Below are 23716 nucleotides of genomic sequence, written 5' to 3'. Positions count from 1 at the left end.
CTTGTTGGTGCTTTCACTTGAGTAGTATATTAGCTATCAAGAAAATAGTTTAGTTTCAGAACGATATATGTGTGTGATCAATAAAAACAAATCATGAAGTAAAATAAATTCTGTTTTTTTGATACATTTTGCAGTCTTTTGGCAGCAAGTGGAGGGAACCGGCGCACCGCTGATGTGGTGGCACATGGATTTGCAAACCTATTCATTTTGGACAAGAAGAACCTTAGTGAAGTCCTTGTACACTACCCAGACTCCAAGAAAATCCTAATGAAGAAGGCAAAGTGAGTCTGTAGACTGCTCCCCATTGGTGCAGTCCTATGAGTGTCACCTTGAGAAGAACTACTTGTTCGTAGCTATGTTGAAAAAGTCATCACCTTCTCCGAATAAACAGGTTTAGTAACTGCAATTACTTAATCCAAATGTGGAGGAGCTGCTTAAGAAAGCATGTTAGTGTTTCAAGAGACCAGGACACACAGATATGTACTTGTCTGTTTTAAAGGTATTTTGTGTCTTTGAAATTCATCAAGGATTAAACAACTCCTTTAGCTCATAGAATGAACTCATGGCAAAACTATGAGGAACTAGGTGGGTTAATGTTTTTATCATGACCCCTAAAATGGCCTGGCCAACGTATTCTAGGACTGTTGTTATCTGCTATGTTAACTCCATTCCTAGAATATTTGGGGAACATAATTGACAATAGTCAGGGTGCATTTACCGTCTGTGTAGGTTATATAAAGACAATGATGTTTGCCTTCAAAGGCATCATCTATATTGTACCAGGAATTGTACTTCACCATCCAAACACTATTATTATTATTATTATTATGGTATTTATAGAGCACAGACCTAGCTTCAAGAAGCAACGGAGCGCTTTACAGAGGTGTACACTAACACAGATACATAGCAGAGCGCTTTACAGAGGTGTACACCAACAAATATACATAGCAGAGCGCTTTACAGAGGTATACACCAACACAGATACATAGTGGAGCGCTTTACAGAGGTGTACACCAACAAAGATACATAGCGGAGCGCTTTACAGAGGTATACACCAACAAAGATACATAGCGGAGCGCTTTACAGAGGTGTACACCAACAAAGATACATAGCGGAGCGCTTTACAGAGGTGTACACCAACAAAGATACATAGCGGAGCGCTTTACAGAGGTGTACACCAACACAGATACATAGCGGAGCGCTTTACAGAGGTGTACACCAACAAAGATACATAGCGGAGTGCTTTACAGAGGTATACACCAACAAAGATACATAGCGGAGCGCTTTACAGAGGTATACACCAACAAAGATACATAGCGGAGCGCTTTACAGAGGTATACACCAACTAAGATACATAGTGGAGCGCTTTACAGAGGTATACACCAACAAAGATACATAGCGGAGCGCTTTACAGAGGTGTACACCAACACAGATACATAGTGGAGCGCTTTACAGAGGTATACACCAACAAAGATACATAGCGGAGCGCTTTACAGAGGTGTACACCAACAAAGATACATAGCGGAGTGCTTTACAGAGGGATACACCAACAAAGATACATAGCGGAGCGCTTTACAGAGGTATACACCAACTAAGATACATAGCGGAGCGCTTTACAGAGGTATACAACATTACAGATGCATAACAGAGCGCTTTTCAGTGGTAACAACAGAACAGATATTCAGCGGGGAGGATACAGAGGGGGACAGAGGAGGGGTACAACTGTACCTGGTAGCGGGGAGGAAAGGGGAGGGCAGTGTCTAGAAAGTCAGGTGGTGCGAGGGGCGACATGATGGCCTAGGTGTTGAGGAGGAGAGACTCCTTGAAGAGGTTGGTCTTGAGTTCTTTATTGAATTGTACAAGCGTGGAGCGAGTCTGATGCCGACGGGGAGGATGTTCCACAGTCTTGGGGCATAGGCAGAGAAGGCTTGTTTTCTGGTACTTTCCTTTTTGCAGTGGTGGATTTCAAGTCTGCATGTGTCCTGGCTTCTGGTGGTGCACTGTCCGCCAGAGATGCAGAGTGTCTCAGCGAGGTAACTGGGTGACTGGCAGGTTATTGCCTTGCCGATGATGCAGCAAGGCGTGAAGGTGATTTGTGTGTGCAGTTGGAGCCAGTGAAGGTCGATGAGAGCCATGGTGATGTGGTCTTACTAGTGGGATATGTCTGTGCCACATCAGGCTCTGGGCACAGCACAGTTCAAGCGTTTGCACCAGCTCACAGTGGTTCATAAGCAGGGAGGATACTAGGATGATCATTCTCAATCATTAATGCAGTAATATAATCAAGGGTTGCCTAGTAAGTATGAATCCATTGTAAATGCTGCCTGACATACAAGCGTGTACGCTGCCTTTTTCACTTCCCTTTTGCACTCTGCCATGAAAATGATCAAAATTCGTCGACAGAGTATAAACGTCACTGGTCCCTGCCGCCGAATTCCGAGGGTCTCAAAAATTAGCCCCACTGTCCAAATAAGGTGTAATGAGCAGAATTTGCAACAGAGGTGAGTTGAGGCCCAAATATAAATGGACCTCTTCCAAGTCACAACCAGCTCTTAGAAGGATTTGATACTGTCACAGAAGCACTCCTCACAACAGAATCTGTTAATTATTGCTCTTAATAATCCGCCCTCTCACACACCCAAGAGCTACAAACCAAACATTAGCATCAGGAGGTGGAGTACAGGGTTCATAGTGGACATCAGTGAGTTAAAACATAAGGTGGAGACAATTAGGTGATGGATCTAACACAAGCACTGCTAACCATAGGAAATGCTACATTTACCAGTGTGGTTCCAAAGCACCCGTCTGCCTTTACAAGTAAATACAGTCCCAACACTGTTTTTTTATGAGGCTCTAATGACATACTTCAGAAATGAAATCGACTCCCTTAGGGCAAACCTCAGAATCGATGTCCCACTCAGTTGCACAGCCTGTCCCACGCACACGGTCTTCCACATTATCCTGTGCGAGTTAAAGCCAGCTGAAGAAGCTACCCTGCAAAAGATCTCACATTTCTTTAAATAAGCAATCACCTCTAATTTGCATATCCAATGCAAAGGTCATCAACCTATACTTTCCTACTTTCACCTCCAGCTTGATCAACCCTGTCAATGCTTCTCTCTCCTCTAGTGTGATCCACAAGCCTTGCAACATGCCATTATCATACTACTCCAGAAGAAAGCATAAGCAGGCCCCTATAACTATCATCCTACGGTACCTCTGATGATTAACGTATTGTAAATGGCAGTTACCTTGCAATTTCCCTCCTATTTAGAGTATAACAACCAGTTCAGTGCCTTCCAATCTAGATTCGGCCTTAAGGAGGTACAGGAACTTCAATACTCAACATAAGGGACAAACCGTTAACTGCCCATCATCAAGTGTAGGCATGTACAATAATACTACTGGTTTTGTCAGCAACCATTGACACCATGAAAACCCAAACTGCTGCTTGAGCTCCTGTCAACATCAGCAGTAATAGGATGTACAGGCCTCACATGATTTGCTTTCTGTCTCTGGCACCTGTCACATGTGGGATGGAATCAATGACCACACAGCAAGCTTGCTTGATATTTACACTGGAATCTTTATTCTGGTGTTTGAACGTGGGGTTAAAGTAATGCCTAGGTCTTGACCAACTAAGATCATAAACTTAAGAGACTCTTTACAAACCATAGTTGAGAAGGGGACAAAGTGATCAGGGAGAATATTTCCTTAACCTTCTCGTAAAATTGAGGTTGGAGACCAGAGACCAACTCTATCTAAGGGCAGGGCTCCCAGCCCACATGAGTCATCTCAGTCCATTGCTGAACCGTCCCTTACAGTCTTTGGAGTTTGACTCTCCACTAAGGTCTGTCTTGCATTGCAGCCACTTTTTCTTGGGTCAGGATTTCCAAGGTTCTTCCTAGATTTACAATTCTGTCTTGGTGCCAGCACTCCAAGTGGCCAAGGACATTGTGATGGGGTCATGCATTCAACTTTCTGATAGTCATTGGGCAGGAACACAAATTCCTTCTCCCCTATTCTGCTCAAAAGGTCCCACCTTCAACTGGACCCAACATGCTCACTCTCCTGGGTGCACCAATACAAGCATTTATTGAGTTGGTGTGACAGCCTGGTGCCTAAAGCCTCCAGAATATCTTTCTTGTCCAGGTTTCCTTACTACTTCCTCGATGGTGGCCTTCATATTAAAATGTACTTTTTGCCCTCTCTTCTTCTCATGTTTCTTTCTGCAAGGGCTTCTCAGGTCTTCCTTAGGTACACTTCCCAACTTTCTTCTCCATGATTGCTACCATCATCTGCTGATGCTGGGCTTTCCTTTTCTTGAAGGCTTTGACTACCTTTCTGTTAACTGGACTCTAGTTTATCTCTTTAAGGATTGTCCTCCACCCTCCTTCTTTGGGCTATATTTTCTGATAGCGTATTATTTGTAACCTATATTCAGTCTGCAGAGTTGAATTTGTTTGTCTTTAAAGACTTTTATCCGACCTGACGTTGACAGCCTCTGCTGATGTCCTCTCTGACATTTCCTCTCCAGCACTTCATTGGGACATCCTTTCTCGCTGTCTTCTCTTTGGAGCTCAGTGCTAGTTGCAGCTTTGTTTAAGGGAGCCCTTTCCCTTCTTCTGAAATTTGCATTCAGACATTTATGTACTTACTTTTTCCCCTTTGACGCAGTGACTTACACTTTTGGAGCCCTCCACTCATTTATCTGGCACAACCTTTTCCCACTGTCCTACATCCTCAGCTCTCTTCAACCTCCTTAGCCCCTCCCTTTCCTTTCTTCTTGTTGGAGCTTCCTCTTTGCTCTTAGTCCAGATAGTCACCCCTGCCACTCCTGTGCCCACTTCTACTGTAATCCTCTCTTCGGGTGCCCCCATAATTCATCACCTCTCCTCCTGGCCTTCTGATCTCCTATACTTACGCTTATTGCTACTCTCAATATGTTTCCACTCTGCCTTCTTCCTTTCCATGCCTCACCTACATTCTAGCTTCTGTCATACTTCCCTCTCTCTCATTCTCTCTTATTATATCCCACCTTTTCCTTCTTGTTTAGCAAGACTCCACGAGGCAGGATTACAAATGAGGGGTCCAATATCTTAGGGTCACGTGGACCTGACAAGGCAGCCACTTGGTTTATGATCAGCTCCCCTCCTCACCAGTGAAACCAGCAGGGTACCTGACTCGGCATTTTCCAAGATGGAAGGAAAAGAGTAGCTAGAGTAACAGCACTCAGACTCTGAGATATATGGGATAGTCTCAAGTATTGCAGGGGCTTATGAGTTGCAGTAACCGTTTTCACGTCCTATTGTTTTGGGGGAAAAACATGCACCCATACCCAGTGCTGGAAGTGGCAACACTGCTTCATAGTTGAAAAGGGAGTGTAATAGTAGAGAAATTAGTTAAGGGGATACCCAAATTTAAAGGCGCTAATCCAGAGTCAAATGAATGCAACACATTTTAGCCCAGCATAGCACATGGTTGCAAATTTGTGATACTGTCATAAAATCTTCTTCAGGCAGAAATTCAATGACATTCTATTCTTCCCCCTTATTTGCAGTTTTCAGCCACAGGATGAAAAACGCTGCCAGCTGGGCATGGGCCTCAGTCAATCTTCAGTAATGGACAGAAGAAAGCATAATGTATATTTGACACGGAAAATGCATTATATCACCACTAAAGTCAATGCCAATATTGACTGGGCTGGATAAAGTAGAACGCAAAAATGCAACACTTTGCCGAGGATGTGCGGTGGGGTATATTATACAACACATAGCCTAATAAGACTGCTTGTACAATATATGAGGTATGTTCTGCAAATGTGCCATCCTATGATTAATAGCCTGGAGCTAGAAGACATACATATTTTTAAAAGCAATTGTTTTGATGTTTGCATTTTTTTAATATAGTTAACAAAGTATTTGCCACAGGCCTAATTAAGGGCAGAGAAGGGCAAGCAAATACATCTGGAGAATTCAGACATGGTTTTGGCTAGAGACTTTTATTGATACAAATAAAAGATGTTTCCCTACCTAAACTCAAAACTAAGGATCAGTCAATGTCAGAATGTCCAAAACAAAACTGTCTTGTGTTTATAGTACTATTCTGACCCTCACATTCTAATAAAATAAATCTTAAGGTGAAAAGGATAATGTCTGTGGCCTTCAGTGTTTTAAAAGTGTTCATAAAGCAATAAAAACTCAAACATAAAGTCTCTCAAGGATATTGTTTGTTAATCCAGAGGGTGCCTCCCTTCTCCTGGATTCTTCTTCACAATTTCTTGACAATGATAGTTCTTGGGCCTCATTACGAATCAGGCGTTAAGGGGTTAACGGCGCCGTAAACGGCGCCGACCCTTAACGTTTGATTCCGAGGTCCCTTTGCGCCATGGTGAGTTTAACGCCTGCTTTTTGCAGGCGTTAAAATCTATGACGCTAAGGGACCATGGTGCTAATTACGCCACCGTAATTTACGGTGGCGTAATTAGCGCCTTCCCCACTCCCATTATGCCCTATGGGGCAAAAATGGGAATGGGGAAGGGTAAAATGGGAAATGGGGATTTACCGCCCCACTCACCTTGGAATGGGGCGGTAAATCCGCCATCCACCATGGTGTAAACATAGTTTACACCATGGTGGTAAGGGTACGACCCAGGCGGTAACTTACCGCCTGGGTCGTAATGAGGCCCCTTGTCTTTTCTCTTGTTCAATATCAAACCACATATATATTTATCTTTGGCCTTTAGTTTGGATACCTGGTATACCTTGTATACTCTCCTGCCAGGCTTTCTCTGTTTCCCTATATTCACAGATGTGTGATTGCCTGGTATACTCTCCAGTCAGGGCTTCTTGTTCTCACACACTTGCCATTGCCAGGGCGTCTTGTAGTTATGTATCTCTGCAACTCCACCTTTGATAGTTTACCACATTAGCCCTTTTGACTAATTCCTTTAGTCCATAGTGTACTGCCTCATTAGTGTTTTGCTCACACTTCCAATCATTTACCACATTAGCATTGTGGGTTAATTTACATTGTCCGCTAAAGATTCCCTTCTGAGGCAAATGTGATTTTAACTTATTACTTTCATTATTAAGTAACAGTTTTCTCTCTATATCCGATTCAGAATGTTGAATGCGATGATCCCATGCCCGGCCCTCTTTCCATCATTACGTTCCATCAATGTTCCCACCAGCGGATCATTTTTAATACCAGTCCCAGCCCTTGTATGTTGTCCCGTATACAGCATTCTTATCATGAGGGTTATAATCACTAGGAACGGCTGCCTCTCCCAGAGACAGAGGACATCCTCTGCCACATTGTGTGTTCTCTCCCCTATACTTTCTTCCAGAAGTGAGGTTAGGCAGATATTTATGTGAGGGGGTAATATGTTTTTGAATGTTTTTGATGTTTTTTGATTTCTTGGCCTTGTACACAGATTTGCTGTATGATGCTATGGGACAGTGAGTGAAAATTATCATTTCCATTATTTTCCATAGCAAGGTCAGCAAATTCTATGATACTCATGTCATGAAGCTCGTTTTCTGTAGGGTTCCTTACTACTTCATCCATCATGGAATGATCCAATCTTGCAATCCCCCTCACTGGGATTATGGATTTTATTTCGGTACTGGTACACGTTTTTCCCCCGAAATAATTTATAATGTTCTGCCCAGCAATAGGGGAAAAGAGACTGGATTGCTTCAAATTAATGCCAGTGATCACTTCATCCCAGTGTGAACTCACTGGCTCTTCGTGGTATTTACTGTTCTATTTGCAACCAGCCAAAAACAGCCGCTCAGCTTTCAGCTTCCCTGCTTCTCATGTTTCCGTCTGGCCTTCTCTTTTCCACGCAGCACTCCGGTAAGCTTCTTCTTGCGTTTTTTCCACCGGCGAACATCCAGAAGCATTGTACTTGCTTCTGCTGTTCCTGTGTGGAATCTTCTTTGCGTCATACTTTACTGCTCATTGTATGAACTGTTTGTCTCCAACGTGCTTCTTTCGGTTCTTCAGCTATACGAAGAGCTGTAGCCCGCTCCCACCATCAGTCTTCCATTAATTCTGGTGATCTTGTTTTAAACATCTCGGCCCCAGGTGTATGCTCACAACAACTAGAGCATTGCCTGTGTTTGGGGCTTCCTTTGCAATGCATTACTCCATTCCTCTTTCTCTTCGCAGTGTTAATGTATTTCTGGGAATAGTAGTTTCTTGTAGCAAACTTGCATGTAAACATTGGAAGAATGTTTTTATCATATTCTGAGGGCAAGTCAATGTTTGAGAACTGGTCTAGAAACTTGATTGAGAGAAATTGAGCATGTTGCTTTGGGGACGCATGTAAGGAACCACAATAGGCCATTAGGAGGTCGTATATGGGAGATTCATCCTATAAGGGGAAAAGAGCATACCATGTGTCATCCATGAGCACCACCACTCCCTCCCCGAGGTTGTCTCCCCCAATGAGATCCTCCCTCATATAGCTGCCCGCAGGGTGAGGATCAGGTAGCAGCTGCCGTCCCCTGGCCACATGGGCAGCGGTCACCACCGGAAAGGGTGTAATGATGCCATCAGATTTATTACATACACTTCCCCTAATGCCGCTGGTTCTCTCTGCAGCTTTTTGGAAATGGGAAAGGAAGTCAACATTACCCTGTTCTTTTCCTTTTCACTGTTCCATTGTGATGCAATAGGGCTGAAAATCTAAGAGCCACCACATGACCAGTGCATTGGTGTCTTTACGGAGGCTCGTCCATATTAATGGAGAGGGATCTAGTGAAGTACTATTTAAGATGTGATTCTGCCCATTTTATTGCCAAGGCCTCCAATTCAATAGTGGCATAGTTCTTTTCTCGGGGGAGAATAACCTTCTACTAATGTAAAGAATGGGGTGTTCTATACCAACATGATCTTGCGAGAGAATTGCCCCTAACATGTAACGCATATGTTTGAAGAATGAATTCCCTGTTAATGAAATCTACCACTTCAACACTACACAGAATGGTTTTAAGTTTGTCAAAGCACAGTTGGTCTTCCTCCATCCACTTTATCTTTTGGGGTTCTGCATTCTTAAGCTTGTCTGTTAGGAAAGATGTACTGGATGAATCATTGGGAATAAATCTTCTATAACACCCCACTAAGCCTGATCTTTTTTTGTCTTAGGAATTGGAGTTTCTTTGACTGATTTCACCTTTTCATTTTAGGGTTGTACTAGCCCATTGCCAACAAAAAATCCAAGATACTTGACTGCTGACTGTGCCAAGTGACATTTCTTTGGATTTGCTGTGAGCCTGGCTTTTCTCAATGCCTGGTGTAAATGGTCTTTCCATGTTTTACTGTGGATTATGATATTGTCAATATAAGCCCCAAAGAAGGAAGAGTAAGGTCGGAGGACTTGATCCATCAACCTTTGAAAAGTGGGTGGGGCCCTGTGCAGTCCAGAAGTTAATACCTTGAATTGAAACAGTCTAATGGGGGTGAAAAAAGTGGTTTTCTCCTTGTCCTCCGGGTTAGCAGGGACTTGCCAGTATCCCTTTGTCAGATCAATTGCGGCGAGGTAAACTGCATCTCTCAATCAATCGATTAGGGCATCTATCCTTGGCATGGGATAGCTATCAAATTGGGAGACTGTGTTTACCTTCTGAAATCAATTCAAACCTCCACAATAGATCTGGCCCGGCAACAAGTTCAATCGGAGAGGACCAAGGGCTTTGGGATTTCTCTATAATATTAGCTCTTAACATATTTTCCACCTCCTTATAACCACCTCCTTTCTGGACTCCGGTATTCAGTATGATTTTAAATGGAACACCTTCTGTGGGGGTTTACAGATGTAATGGAACATCCACTTGACCCTTCCTGGTTCAGCTTTGAAAACATCAGGGAATTGCTCTAGCAAGTCTATTAGGTCATCTTTTCGGGCTTGTGGCTGGATGGAAGGAACAAAGTTATTACGATTTGATTCTTCAGCTAGTAGAGTAGTTAATACAACTGTGATATTTTCAGCTGGGTCTTCTCTCCACTGTAGTTGGTCATTCCATCGAAATGCCAAAACGTCTAATACCAATCCATCGAATTTTATCCAACGAAATACCATTCCATTGAATGGCCATTTCGTTGGATAAAATTTGATGGAACCATTGAAATGTAATGTTATGTAATGTATGTTGTAAATAGGTGATAAAGTACCCCTACTTCACACAAAAAAATCTATCTCCACCTACAGGGGATGATTATATATTTCTATAAAGGAGATCAGATTATACACATGGTAATATTACTAGACCCTTTCATCCAAAAGGAAAAATCCCTGATTTTCCGGCATATTAAATCCATAAAATATAGACTGTAAGCTGTAATGTATCAAAAATATATATATCAATTTATTTAATACAATATCAATTCAAAAATCAAAAGTAAAAAACATCAAAAGACCCAAAAACATGGACCACAGTGGAACAGATAACCTAATATCTTGACCTATCGTCTAAAAGCTCCTAAAGTGACTACACAAACACAACAGACAAATAACTAAAACAATCAACATTCTACATGTGTTATAAAAATTATTCCCAACATGTTTCTGTTCTTCCAAAGCCTCAAACGGGCGAACATTCTTCAGGGGAAAACTTCTGTAAAATATGTTGTAGACTGCTTCAACACTGTTATAATGGGTCAATTTTCACATCTCAAAAATGGATGTACCTTCACTGTGTAATTTCTTCAATGGTGTGCTGGCAGTTAGAGCTACACCCAATACACCAATCACTAGGTGCATCCACTTGTTATAACAGGCGCATCAAGTTCGCCCCAATATTCAGTCAAGGATACTTCAGTCAAAAAGAGCAAAACTCCCAACAGTGGAATCATGGGAGATTGCATGGAGTCCAAAATTCAACCAGTCACACCCGGCAGGATATCAAAATGTTCGTGACATCATTGCCAAATACTGCGGCAGAAGAATTAGCCACAAGTCGGTTCAATCAGACACGCCAAGTCAGTACAAAACCCGGAAATGCGGCCTGCAAAAAAAGAGTTATTATGATTTGATTCTTCAGCTAGTAGACTAGTTAATACAACTGTGATATTTTCAGCTGGGTTTTCTGTCCACTGTAGCTGGTCATTCCATCGAATGCAAAACCGTCTAATACCAATCCATCAAATTTTATCCAACGAAATACCATTCCATCGAATGGCCATTTCGTTGGATAAAATTTGATGGAACCATCGAAATGTAATGTTATGTAATGTTACATGTAAATGAATAAACTGATACTGTTATTTTTTTATTTAAACTTTTATTTATATTTAAACTTTAACTGTAACTAAATATATCGTTGAAGTACACTTTCTTTAATTTTTTTAACTTCGTTTTAAATTTATTAAACCTTTTTGAAACGTTGTACTATTATATTTTTCAACCACCAGATGGTGGTATTGGGTTAAACATTTCTTTCTTTTTTCAAAATTTTGGTATGCAAATTGACAGGTACGTCATACATACAACGTGTATGTGTTGCGTACGTGGACTCCATTTTTAAAGTCCTGCTGGATGCGGCGGTTGGCTCTATCGGGTTGTGCCTTTTCTTTCCCGGACATTTTTCAAAAATGTATTATTTTTGGGGGGGAGGGATTCTGCATTTTTCGTTTTTCAGATCACTATTTTATGGATTGGAACCTTTTTTGGATTGGTTTTTCTATCTTATTTTCTGGGTTTTTCGTCTTTTGTCAACTTTTTCTTGCATCGGATTGTTTATTTGTGTATGGATTTTGTTTTGGGTTTGTTGGATGAAGTTTCCGGATTAACCGGATGGTTCTGCATCGTAGTTCATAGTATATTTCTGAGTATTGGTGAGTACATATTTAATACTTAACACTTTAAGTTGTATGCTATTACTCGTAGGTAGCTTAATACATCCATGGTTTAGTATTGATGCACACATGTTTGTAGACGTTCCTCGTATTCCCAGTATTTTTTTTTTCTCACTTGTGTTTGTTCCATTGATAAGGTTTGTGCAAGTTTCACCTCTTGGCTTGACTGTTCAATTTTTAATTGTTTTAAAAAGTGCCACAGGTTGGGGTTTGATGTGTTGAGCTTTTGTTGATTTTGTTGTGCCAACCTTCCATCAAATTGTTCGTGCGTGCACATTGTTCTTTTACTGCTTGGTAACAGCTCCACATATTTGTTGTGTACCTGGGACGTCTTCGTGTCACACTTCTTGTCAGTTTGCCCACCCAATTACTTTCTGTGTAATCCAATAATTCTGTGAAATACTGTTTGCTTGTCTTATAATATTCTGTGTCTATTAATTTTTCATAGTATTCCACTACATTTTCCGGTTTGACGAAGGGCAATGCAAAAATCTGTTTAACGTTGTGTTGATAATCTGTGTCTTCAATGTACTTTGTTTGTATGCTAAGCTTCTGTATTTTCCTCCATATCCCCTGACAAAAATGAAAAAAACAGCCTTGTACTGTGGTGGTTGGGTAAATTTCTTTGAAAGCTTTTATTTGTGCTTTTTCATTGTCCATCACCATGATGTCCGGGTTTTTTGGCTGGATGGCTTCTTTCACTGCGTGAAATATTGTTTTGTAAATGTCTTCCGTCTTGCCACGCATCAAAATGTAAACAAGCGGAATTAGCACCTGATTTACCATTCCATGGAGACTGTAAAACTGTTTGAAGGATCGCGGACATACTTTGAACATGGCGTCTCCATGCCACATTGTTGAATTTCTTAGATGTGTAATGTTTTCATTAGTAGCATATATTACTATTTTTTCTTTTCTTACATCCAATGTCCTAAAATGAAATTGTTCTCCTTTCTCAGTTTTTTTAAATACTTCAGGTATTTCTATTTCATCATACTTATTTGGTGCGAGGGGCAGGTTTCTTTTTGTTGTTTCATTCTGTTTAATCTTCTTTGGATGAGTTTAGTTTCTGGCATTTGCGCGGCCACATGTAAAGGTATTTTTCCACGCGTTCTACTAATTAGTGACCCACTCAGTTCAGCCGGGTTCTCTTCAGCTCTGTTTTTAATTTCCATCAGAGTTTTTTTAATCATTATGCTAGCACTGTCCAGCATGTGATTATGCTCTCCGTTAGTGATAACCTTATCCCCAAGTGTTATTGCTCTTCCTGCACATTTCTTTACATATTATTTGCTACATTTCTAGTATTTGTTGTCTTTTCTTTCTGTTTCTTGGTTGTACATATATCCTTTGTAAACTAATTGGTCTTTTCCCATTTGTGATTTGACGAGTTCCACCATCGTCAGACATTTTATTTCTGTAAATAGAAATAAAATAAGTTACTGTTCTCTTAATTTTTATAGATTTCTTCCTGATACTCCCTCCCTGACAAGATTAATGAAGATTACCTCAGTTTTGTTGTGTTTTCTTTTCCTCACAGTTTCAGTACTATCTTTGTCATTCTGTCCACTTTCTGCTCATCTGACAGACTATCGGTTTGTTTACAACCGTCACCTGCTTTTGCCTGTAAACCTAAGGGCTATTACTGCTGTGTATTTCACCTTGTGTTAACTCTTTGTTCTTTGGTTTACATTGTTTACAGGGTGTCGGGAGTGTGAGTGTGAGGTGTTTGTGGGTAAGGCGGGTGGTTGGAAGGTTAAGGTGGGTGTTGGGGGAACCCCCATTACGTAAGTTGCCTACATATTAAATTCTTTTTGTTTTGGGTACATAATGATGGTTATATTGTCGATGCGTTAGTTACGATGAAATGGTTGTTTCTTTTTTCTCTATGACTTGTCGATGCTTTGGTATTCAATGCTTTGTATTAGATGGTTTGGTATTTTGATGCTTTTTTTAATGGAATCATCCATAAACCCTCTCCACTCTTTGTGGAGATTTAATTGATACGTGTGTGTTTTGATTCTTTGGTCAGGTTGGGATACTCAATAATCATAAGGCCCAATTTGTTCTATCACTTCTATTTAGTCTATTTAGTCTATTTAGACAACATTTTATTTTCTGAAGATGGAAGAAGCACAAACACCTTTTGTCCGATGGAGAAAGGCTTTTTATCATGGTAGGTTTTCTGACTTTCCTGGGCCGATGACCCTGTGAGTTTGTACTATTGTTCTGACTGCAGCCATGTACTCTTTTTGCTGTTGGGCTGTTGGGAAAGGGGCAAAGTGGCTTTCTCCCATTCCTGCCAGCTTTCCTGTAGCATATCAAGATCATCCCGTGGCTCTCTACCATACAACCGTTCAACGGGAGAAAATCCTGTTGACTATTGTGGAGTTTTTCAGATGGCAAAAAGTGCCCAAGGTGTCATGATGTCCCAGTTTTTGCTGTCTGCCTCAACTAACTTTTTCAGGATGTGCTTTAAAGTTTTATTGCACCATTTCACTAACCCGTCAGTCTGTGGGTGATAAATGGAAGTTCTGAGGGTTTTTTATATTACTTCTGACATTAGTTGGCTCATGAAGGTTGTTCCCTGGTCAGTTAGAATTTCCTTTGGGAACCAAACTCGTGAAAAGAATAGGCTCAAATTTTTAAGAATTTGTTGGGTTTTATTATTATTAGGGTTTCCGGTTTCGGTGATTAACGATTTTTACCGATATCTAGTCCCGTTATTATAAAACTATTACTTGTGGGACTCGGGCGGTACTTCATTCTTACTAAATGCAGGTAGTGGGATTTGAAACTGTGTTGTCTTGCATTCAAGACAGAAGCATTGACAGTGAGCTATCCTGTAATCGGTAATCACTGTAAGCTCTATGAAAGCATTGTGTTTATAACTGTAATGATTATGCACCACTGCCACCTTGTGGCCGAATGTAGAATTGACTGCATTGCAAACTGCAATGCTGGGGAACCGGAAAACTCTGGTTTCAGGTTGAGCACTGAATGCTGCAGGAGATGTGCCAACTCGGCCGTGGGGAATATCAATGCAGCAACGTTAAGAAATGCCTGAATTGCTTATTCAGGCATTTTGTAACGTTGCTCCATTATTATGACGGTTTAATTCCAAGACAAGCGCTTCACCTGCTAAACTCCCAGCTAGCCCTTTTCCCTTTTCTCCTCTTACCCCATCTGATTGTTAAGAGCCCAACATTTTACATTGCCCTACACACCTATTGCCTTCTCCCCTCTATCTCACTCCCAGTTTCATTTCTTGTCCTGGTGCACTGCTGCTGACATGCCGCATTAACCTTGAGGTGGAAATAGCCCCTATAGTGTAGAGTGGCCACCTTGTGAAAGCACTGTAGAGGGAGAGGGTGAGAAATGGCTTAACCACAAACAACAACAAAGTGGGAATCTGTGATCTTGGACCTAAACACACCGCATGCAGGAACACCAGCAAGACTGACAAAATGTGCGTGCTTGTCTACATGCACTGAAACTGAGAAACAGTGTGTGCAGTGTGGGTGCACGTTTAAATGCATCACGATTAAGAAAAGTGTGTGTGCATATTCATATACACTGAGAAACTGTGTGAACATATTTACATTCATTTCGAGAGAGAAACTCTGTGTGCCTATTTCTATGCACCGCAAGCGAGAAATGTGTACATGCATACTGCAGAGAGGAGAAAATGCATCTTATCGTTGGTTACGTTAGTGTACACATTTACCTGCACTGTAATACTATGTGCATACTTATGTGCGCTATGAGTGACAGAATTGTGTGTGCATATTTACGTGCACTAAGAGAAACCGTGTGTATGCGTGTGTGTATCTATGTACACCAGGGATCAAAATAAATGTTCTTTCACTGGGAGCTAAAAACCGATACTAGTTATATGAAGCATCACCTGGCAAGCAGGATCTACCTCTGGGGTAGTGCAGTGTTCCACAAATCATTTTTCCACAAATATTTTTCTAACTATAACTGTAACTTTTTGTCCATAATATTGATCCATTATGCTTTGATTTCTCGATGGGGTCTAATGATCCCTTATACACATTCCTGAACACAATGTACGTAACAAAGATGTGTGTTTATCATGATGCACGACTCCTCTAACTTAGTCATTTCCTTGTAACAGCGCATCGATGCCCCCGGGCTGTTTGCACGCTCTAAACCATTTAAAAAATAAAAAAAATGAAATAAACCATTTGGCCCAGGGAGTCGGAGGTAGCACCAGATGTTACTAATTTTTTAAACTGATGATGGTAAACATAGGATTCATCAGCAATGCAAACAGTTAGGTGCTTTGTGAGGAACCCAAAGTTACTTTGGGTCAGAATACAATGGAGCTCATTTTTGCTTTGGCGTCACATGATTGAATGGCACAAGCCTTATTTATGCCTTTCAATTAGGCCACGGGACATTTTTATGCATTTGTATGGTGGCATACAAATGCTCCAGCATTTGCGCCAGCATGGATTTTCATGCTAGCGCAAAGGCTCGAGACCCCTATGGGGACTGCCAACTTTATGCACCAAAGCAGGCAAACCCCATAGCTATCCATTGTAGAAGCTGCCTGCCATGCTAGCATGGCAGGCAGCATGTACAGTTAGAATTAAATGCTGCCCTACATGCTTGCATGTTTGACAGCGTTTATTTGTAATTATGAACACTGTTTACCATGCAAGCACTATTCACAATGGAAATTAAATGCATGTCGGGCAGCATTTAATTATATTTGTGAGCGCTGCTTGCTGTGCGAGCATGGCAAGGAGTGCTCTTAGCTTGTGTGTTGGAGATTTTGGCCCTGCCCGTGTCCAGTGCCAATGTGGAAAGGTCTTTTTCCCCAAATAAAAGTCTTTATGGGAAGAAAAGAAAGGGCATGGATGGGCAAATAGTCCTTGAAGAAGTATTGCATGATTTATTACAATAATATTGACTTGTAGGAATGCAACAGATTACTGGATTAACATGAAATTGTTCAGAACATCTTGCACTGAGAGATTACCCTACATATGCACGCAATGAAGCAATAAAATAACATTTCTGTGTTTACACCTGGAAAAACAGTTGTCCGCAATTTTTTGAAAGGGGCAAACAGGAAAACACTGATAAACACAGATTCTGACATTTTCGGAAAACACTGGAAAACACCCCCGGAAGTTAAAAAAAAAATCCTAAAACAGGAAACCCTAATTATTATGCAACATAAAATGCCTCCAGGTAACTAATGGCATACTCTTCAATTAACGATATGTACCGGTTCCCCAACTTTGATGGCTCAAGTAGGCCCAACTATATCCATGCCTATGCGTGAAAAGGGCACATCAATGATTGGCAAAGGTTCTAATGGAGCTGGGGGGAGCCTTTGAGAACTAGTTTTCTGACATAGGGCATAAGTAAATGAAAAGTTCTTCACTTTGGCGTAGACCCCTGGCCAATAGAACCGATTTCATATTTGTGCCTGTGTTTTAGCTGGTCCTAAATAGCCACCTGTTAAGTGAGAGTGTGTGATTTCTAAGACCACACTTTTGTGGCTCTTAGGTACTGAAGTCAAGCCCTTGAACCCTCACATCAGAGCTAATACAACCCACTAGGGAAGAAAGGCCCAAGTCGATCTTGTAAGGATAACACAATTTAATCTCATACACAGATCAGTGCAACAGCAAAGAACTCTGCTGCCAAGAACGTTCTGCCAAAAAGTAGTACAAGCAGAATTTTATAAAGAAAAACATTGTCATTGATGATGCAACATTTATAGTAGAAACCTGCGCGGCTGGTTGGTGTGCGCCTATACAGGATCAGCCTGCTCCAAAAGAGATGCCAGGTCATTGGTTTCAACCCAGTCCGTCCGTCTTCCATCATGTGGGTGCTGCAGTAATCATCTTCCACTTACGGTCAAGTAACAAATTAACTACACTCCTAACAGAATGATACTTTATCATCATACTCTGCACCTGGCAGGCTTCAAGAGTGACTCAAAGGATGTTGTGGGGCCCTCTAACCTTCACAAACACATTTCACTCACTCCCTTCTGCGCCATCCGACTCCAAAGCCTCCACCGTCGTTTTGAATGATAATGTATCCCTCCCAGCACCTCGCAATACAAATGATGATGCGATTGTCGCTCAAAGACGTGCGCTGTCCGTCATCTTTGAACATTGGACGTGTTACTTTGGGTTTGATGGTCAAAGGGCACCTGGTGCCATGGAATTCAGGGATCTTAAGGTTTATAGTCAGTTATATAGACTATAAGTCGTGGTCACCTGGAGATGGGCCGGTCCTGCTTTGGCCGGTGTGAGATAACATGCACACCAGGTGCCGGTCTATGATTGCGGCCTTGTAGGGCACATTCCTTGCGGATAAAAACATCATTGCAACACTCTTAGGACAATGAATTAACTTTTTGGCAGTTGGGGGTGTGGGTTGTCCTTGCAGGCTCTCGGGCATCCCTCGTCTCACAGTTAGGCCCTAATGCATGAAATGCTGCATTTGCCGTGGAGGTCGTGTCTCCAAACTAGGGTTACTAACTTCTACACAGAATGCACTAACATCTACACAAAATGGCAATCTTGCTCGCGCCTTGAGCTATACTAAGTGGGTTGATTATATTGATGTGGGATCATACCACTGTCCACCCTCCCCCAGCCCATCATAGTGTTTCGAATGACACTCGCCTTACTCTAAAGCACTAAGGGGGTGGGACGCGGTTGCCCCCTTCCCCAACATTCCACCCTTTTGTTACTTCTACACTAAAAAACTCTTTAATACCCCTCTGCTCCCGTTATTTCCTTTCTGCTTCCACATATGGCTGTGTCCCAATTATCGGTACCCACGCCCTGCATACTGATCGCAAACTCACCCCTCTACGTGCATATTCTTCAGGTGAGCAAGTCATATAGATGCACCCTCCTCCTCCTGCCAGGTCCACCCTATGTATAATTTTCTATATCAGGGGGCTGAGTAATGATAGTGTGGTATAGGTGATCAACCTCATTTCCATATGGGTTGGGGATCATTTCATACTTAGGGCCACACTGTGGGAGATCAGTCTGTACTTCACTTTCCTTTGTCTTGCGCGGTACCTTGGGAATCCCAATTGATGCCATCATTCTTGAGCTATGTGGTGCCATACTAACACAACATTGAAGGCCCAGTTGGCATATGCAAAAGATAACTAGGATGAACATGATAATGGGCATCAACATCTTCAAGATCGCTCTGAGCCAGGACGGGGCTCAATTAAATGCCAAGCTAAACCAGTCACTGTACTCCTCACTTCTTTTTCACGTGAAAACCCAGGCCATGGACAGCTGCAATGATTTGGGATAATGATGCGTTCTCTGCATCCTCCAGAGGCACACATGTGCAGCAGGAATCGCCAAATTTTTTGCAAACCCCTCCTTCCATTGCTGTTAACATGTCCAATACATATCGGATTTGCATCTTTATAAGTCTCAATGCACACAACTCAACCTTGATCATGTTGAACCTGTTCTCTGCATTGTTTGCGAGCTGGACCTTTTGCTGCGGCCTGCACTCCCGGCAACAGTAGATATGCGAAAAAGGATTCTGCTGAGCTGAAGAGCCTGTATTCTTTGGGTATTTCAGCAAGCAATGCGAACAAATCTTTAGATACGTAATTCGATCTTTTCTTCCTCCTTAGTTGTTGAAATTGTTCTTTCCCTGGCAGAATGCAGAGCTTGTTTGTGGGCAACAGGTTATTTTCTTCATTTTTGAATACGAGGAGGCTAGTTGGCTCTTTGACAGGCAGTGCTCCTCTCTTCAGGTGTACTTCTGAGATTACTAGTAGCACTAAGTGCACCGTGGCCAGTGAACAACAGCCCCTCCATGATGGTGGGAGGTGCAAGTAAGCTTGATGGCCTCAGACCCAGTAGTAATCCATTACGGCTGCCGTTCCCTTCTTCACGTCCCCATTTAGGAGAGTCTTATTGCAATGTTATTTTGAACCGACAAAGACTGTACCCTTGCTGCAGAAACAAAGTTTGTATTCGTCTTCCTTGTGCACTCGCACCGGCTTTTCCATTCTTGCAATCCACGTCAACTTTGTGATATGCTCTGTCCATAATTATGCACAGAAATTGTCCACCCATGCTATCATTTCCTTGCTGTATGTTAGCAGTCCTTCTGCCAAGCAAGATAGTGTGATGTCCTGCCAGTTGTTATTGACATGTTTACGCCCTTTCACCAACACGTAAAGTACCTCCACACACTTGATGTTCTTTGGATTGTCGCTGTACTGTACAAGATCTGGACCCACCAATTGCAGTTGCACTCTGTGTGCCTGGAATGTTCCTTTTATTCTGCATAGCACAAGATGAACTAGGCATTGTGCCTCTATAATTGGGACTGCTTGTGGTACTAACCCCTTGGGAGCCCCTGACAAATGCGGAATGAGTGAACACACATAACAGCTTCCATTCACAGAATTTCGTCCCACACCACTCATGTCAGTATACAATGAGTTGGTAAACTCGGGATGACGGAAATCCTGAATCGCATCAAAACCCAGCCCTTGATACATATCATACTTGTTCCATACTTCTTTTTTCATTATTCTATACACGCTCTCATGGGTGCCAGCTTTAACAGTGCTATCGGAAATAACATTATATTGTTTCGAATTGTTAAACAATCTTCGCTTTGCTGAAAACAACCTTTTCAGTGTTACCCCCATTGCCAATTGTGCCCATACTTTCGCTGTCGTATTGTACCTGTTATAATCATCACTAACACTTATATGAACACTATTGTTACTCCTATATTCATTTCCATTGTTATTGTTAACATTCATACTGCTACTGATATGTAAATCCACTAACATTTACTGTCCCATTTGGATAATATACAATCCCATTCCCCACCATTATAGGGCCTCCCCTATAACATACTCCCCCCAATATAGCCCCAATAGTACCATCAATATTACACATAGAACTTCAATAATAGCTATTCGACAATATTAGGCATAAGCCCATACATTGTCATTTGTGCACCTACACTTCGGATCCCTACTTAACAAACAATTATTTACATAAGTGACTTTCATCTTCTCTCCTGAATGAAATGAAAGCAATAACACACAAACAAAGAACCAGAGAGACGTACAAAACATACTTTTACCGAGAGAGAGACAGAAATAGAGAGAAAGAAAGAGATAGAGAGATAGAGAGAGAGAGAGGGGGAGAGAGAGTGAGAGAGCTCCCGAAAAAAGAAAGATATGGAGCTAGCACCTGGGCTTTGGCCCATCAACAGAGAGTGACACTGCACACATATTGTGCCTGGACAGGCCGGTGAGCTAGATGGAGTACAGGTACTGCTACCCCTCCTTTTAAGATAACTGATGTGCCAACGTGCTGTCTGGAGGTGACCTGCAGATGTCAGAGAGGTGTTCCCAATATAGCAAGCCCTTTACCTTAACAGCGAGGGGAGTGCAAAACACCACCTCGCAGGGCCCGTAGAACCAAGGGTTGTTCCACCTATGCACGAAATTACGAATGTACACAAAGTCACCAGGCAGCAGCGGTTGTGTGGTCATGCTCTCTGGATCTGTTGATGTTATGGCTGCTACGTCCGGTCTCTCTGTCATCTCAGTTCTGGGAGGTGCAATCTGTCGGGAGACATATTTAAATGCCCTTATTAGTGTGGTCAAATAATCTTTGAACTCATCACCTAACACAGCTGCTGCTGTCCTATGTGCGTCGGAAGCTCTCCTCACAAGGGATGTGGGGGTGTACATACGCTGACCAGTGACCACCTCATGAGGTAACAAATGGTGGTCTTTGCTGGGCTGTGTAAGTAGACTGAAGAGGGCCAGGGGCAAACGGTTCATCCAGTTTGTCTTCAACGTGGTACACAGTTTGGATAATTTGCTTTAGAGGAGCCTGTTTATTCTCTCCACAATTCCATTGGAATGGGTGGTAAATTGAACACATCCAGTGCTTGATGCCAAATAGTGCTGTGATGTGCTGAAACAGTGCATTGAAAAAACGTGTGCCATTTCTGACATTAAAACTTCACATCACACCCCATTGTGGGAAAACCTTAGTTTCCAAAAATCTAGCAGCACATTTAGCATCCGGATGTGCACAGGGCCCTACTTCCACCCAGCTTGAGAAAGGGCAAACCACTACTATGAGATACCTAGAGCCATTGCAACGCTCACCCATGTCGGCGTAATCTATGTGTAGTTCACGGAATGGCCTAGTAGGTCGGGGCAATGTGCCCCGTAACCTCTGTAGTGTCATCCCTGTACTGAAACTTTGACATGTGGTGCAATGTATGACCATTTCTGTAATGCTCTCCTGAATATTTGGTGTAAACTAGTCCTCCTGTATGTCTGCTGCATTATGCTGTTTCAAACTGTGGGATGGGTAGTGTGACTGCTCAAATGCCACTGCTAGCAACTCCTGAGGCATTACTGTTTTATCAGAGCTCTTTTGTCTCCATAATAAATCTGTTGGGGATTGCTTGCATCCTCTTCGTAGCCACAATTCTTTCTCCATTTCCGGCACCCTTCCCTGCAATTCAATTATTTGGGAAAGAGGCAATGCTGTGAAAGGTACTGGATGGTCATTTGCTGGTGGGGTGGCCACCATGAACCCTGCCATGAACTCTGAAGGCATTTTATTTAGCAGATATGCCAACATTTTGGCTGCAGCATCAGAGGCTGCATTCCCCATTGATATTTCGTCAGTTCCGTTAGTGTAGTTGGTGCACTTGAAGACCGCCACAACAGATGGCTGGGATATATATCATATGATATGATATGATATTATATGATATGATATGGTATTACACTACTGTTTCAAGGCGATGAGGCAAGGGAGGCTGAACAAAGGGAAGACAGACAACGATCTTATTAGGCCAGGTGACATTGAGATTGTGCATGTGCAGGGGACGGGGGAGTACAAAAGTGTGAGGGGAAAGGGTAGGGGGCAGTGCAGTACATGGGATCACACAGTAGAACAAATAAAACAGCAGAGGAAAGAGATCTACCACCAACTGGTTGCTTGGAGAAGCGACTGACCCTGAGGGAATTGGAGGTCGGAGGAGCGAAGGGATCGAAAAGGAAGATATTTACGAAGAGGGAGTTGAAGGTATTGAGGCCTCAGCCCCCAGAAGGCCTTGTGGACAATACAGAGGGTTTTAAACGTAATCCTCACAGCCACTGGAGAGATATGATCCCTTGGCTTGAGGCCAAAGACAAGTCTCACAGTCCTGTTTTGGATGAGTTGCAGAGGGCGGAGAGTAGAAGCAGGCAGATTTAGAAAGAGGCTGTTGAAGTAGTCCAGCCTAGAGAGAACCAGAATTCTAGAGACAGTGAGCTTCTGGGGGAAGGAGAAGAAAGGAAGAATACCTCTGATGAGTTGCAGTTGGTATTGTGACTTCTTAGAGACGTCAGAGATTTGAGGAGAGATGGAGAGTGTGGAGTCAAAGATGACCCCAAGGTTTTTAGCCTCACAGGTGGGAGCAGGAAGAGGGCCAAGAGAGGCCGGCCAGAGAGTGACAGGAAAGGAGGGAGCAGGTGTGCCGATGAGGAGAATCTCAGTATTCCTGGCATTAAGGCAGAGATCATTGGTGGCACACCACTCCTGGATAGCAGACAGACAGTCAGAATTGAGAAATGGAGAAGAAGTGGCAGAGGGGAGCCGGAATATGAGCTGACTGCATCCGCATAGCTCTGAAAATTAGGGCAGAGAGCGGCAATGCGGTGGGCAAGAAGTGCCAGGTATTGGTTGAACAGCCAGGGAGAGAGGTTAGACCCCTGGGGAACGCCACAGGTAGAGAGAGATAGAGGAGATGAAGGACCCAAGTTGGACCTTGGAGG

The 23716-nt window shown here is 42.5% G+C and overlaps 1 protein-coding gene across 2 annotated transcripts in view; it reads left to right on the top strand.

Annotated features, from left to right (window-relative positions):
- CNGB3 (cyclic nucleotide gated channel subunit beta 3) overlaps positions 1–23716 on the top strand; it is a 1205394-nt gene that overhangs the window by 1070797 nt on the left and 110881 nt on the right. For both annotated transcript variants that reach the window (XM_069621307.1, XM_069621308.1), the window contains exon 17: positions 135–281. In XM_069621307.1, the coding sequence (XP_069477408.1) occupies positions 135–281 (147 nt within the window). The remainder of the gene's footprint in view (positions 1–134; positions 282–23716) is intronic.

The sequence above is a fragment of the Ambystoma mexicanum genome, chromosome 5q (genome assembly GCF_040938575.1).
Source record: "Ambystoma mexicanum isolate Mex_15411 chromosome 5q, UKY_AmexF1_1, whole genome shotgun sequence".
In the NCBI taxonomy this organism is placed as follows: Eukaryota; Metazoa; Chordata; class Amphibia; order Caudata; family Ambystomatidae; genus Ambystoma; species Ambystoma mexicanum.
This window is presented reverse-complemented; position numbering and strand designations above follow the sequence as displayed.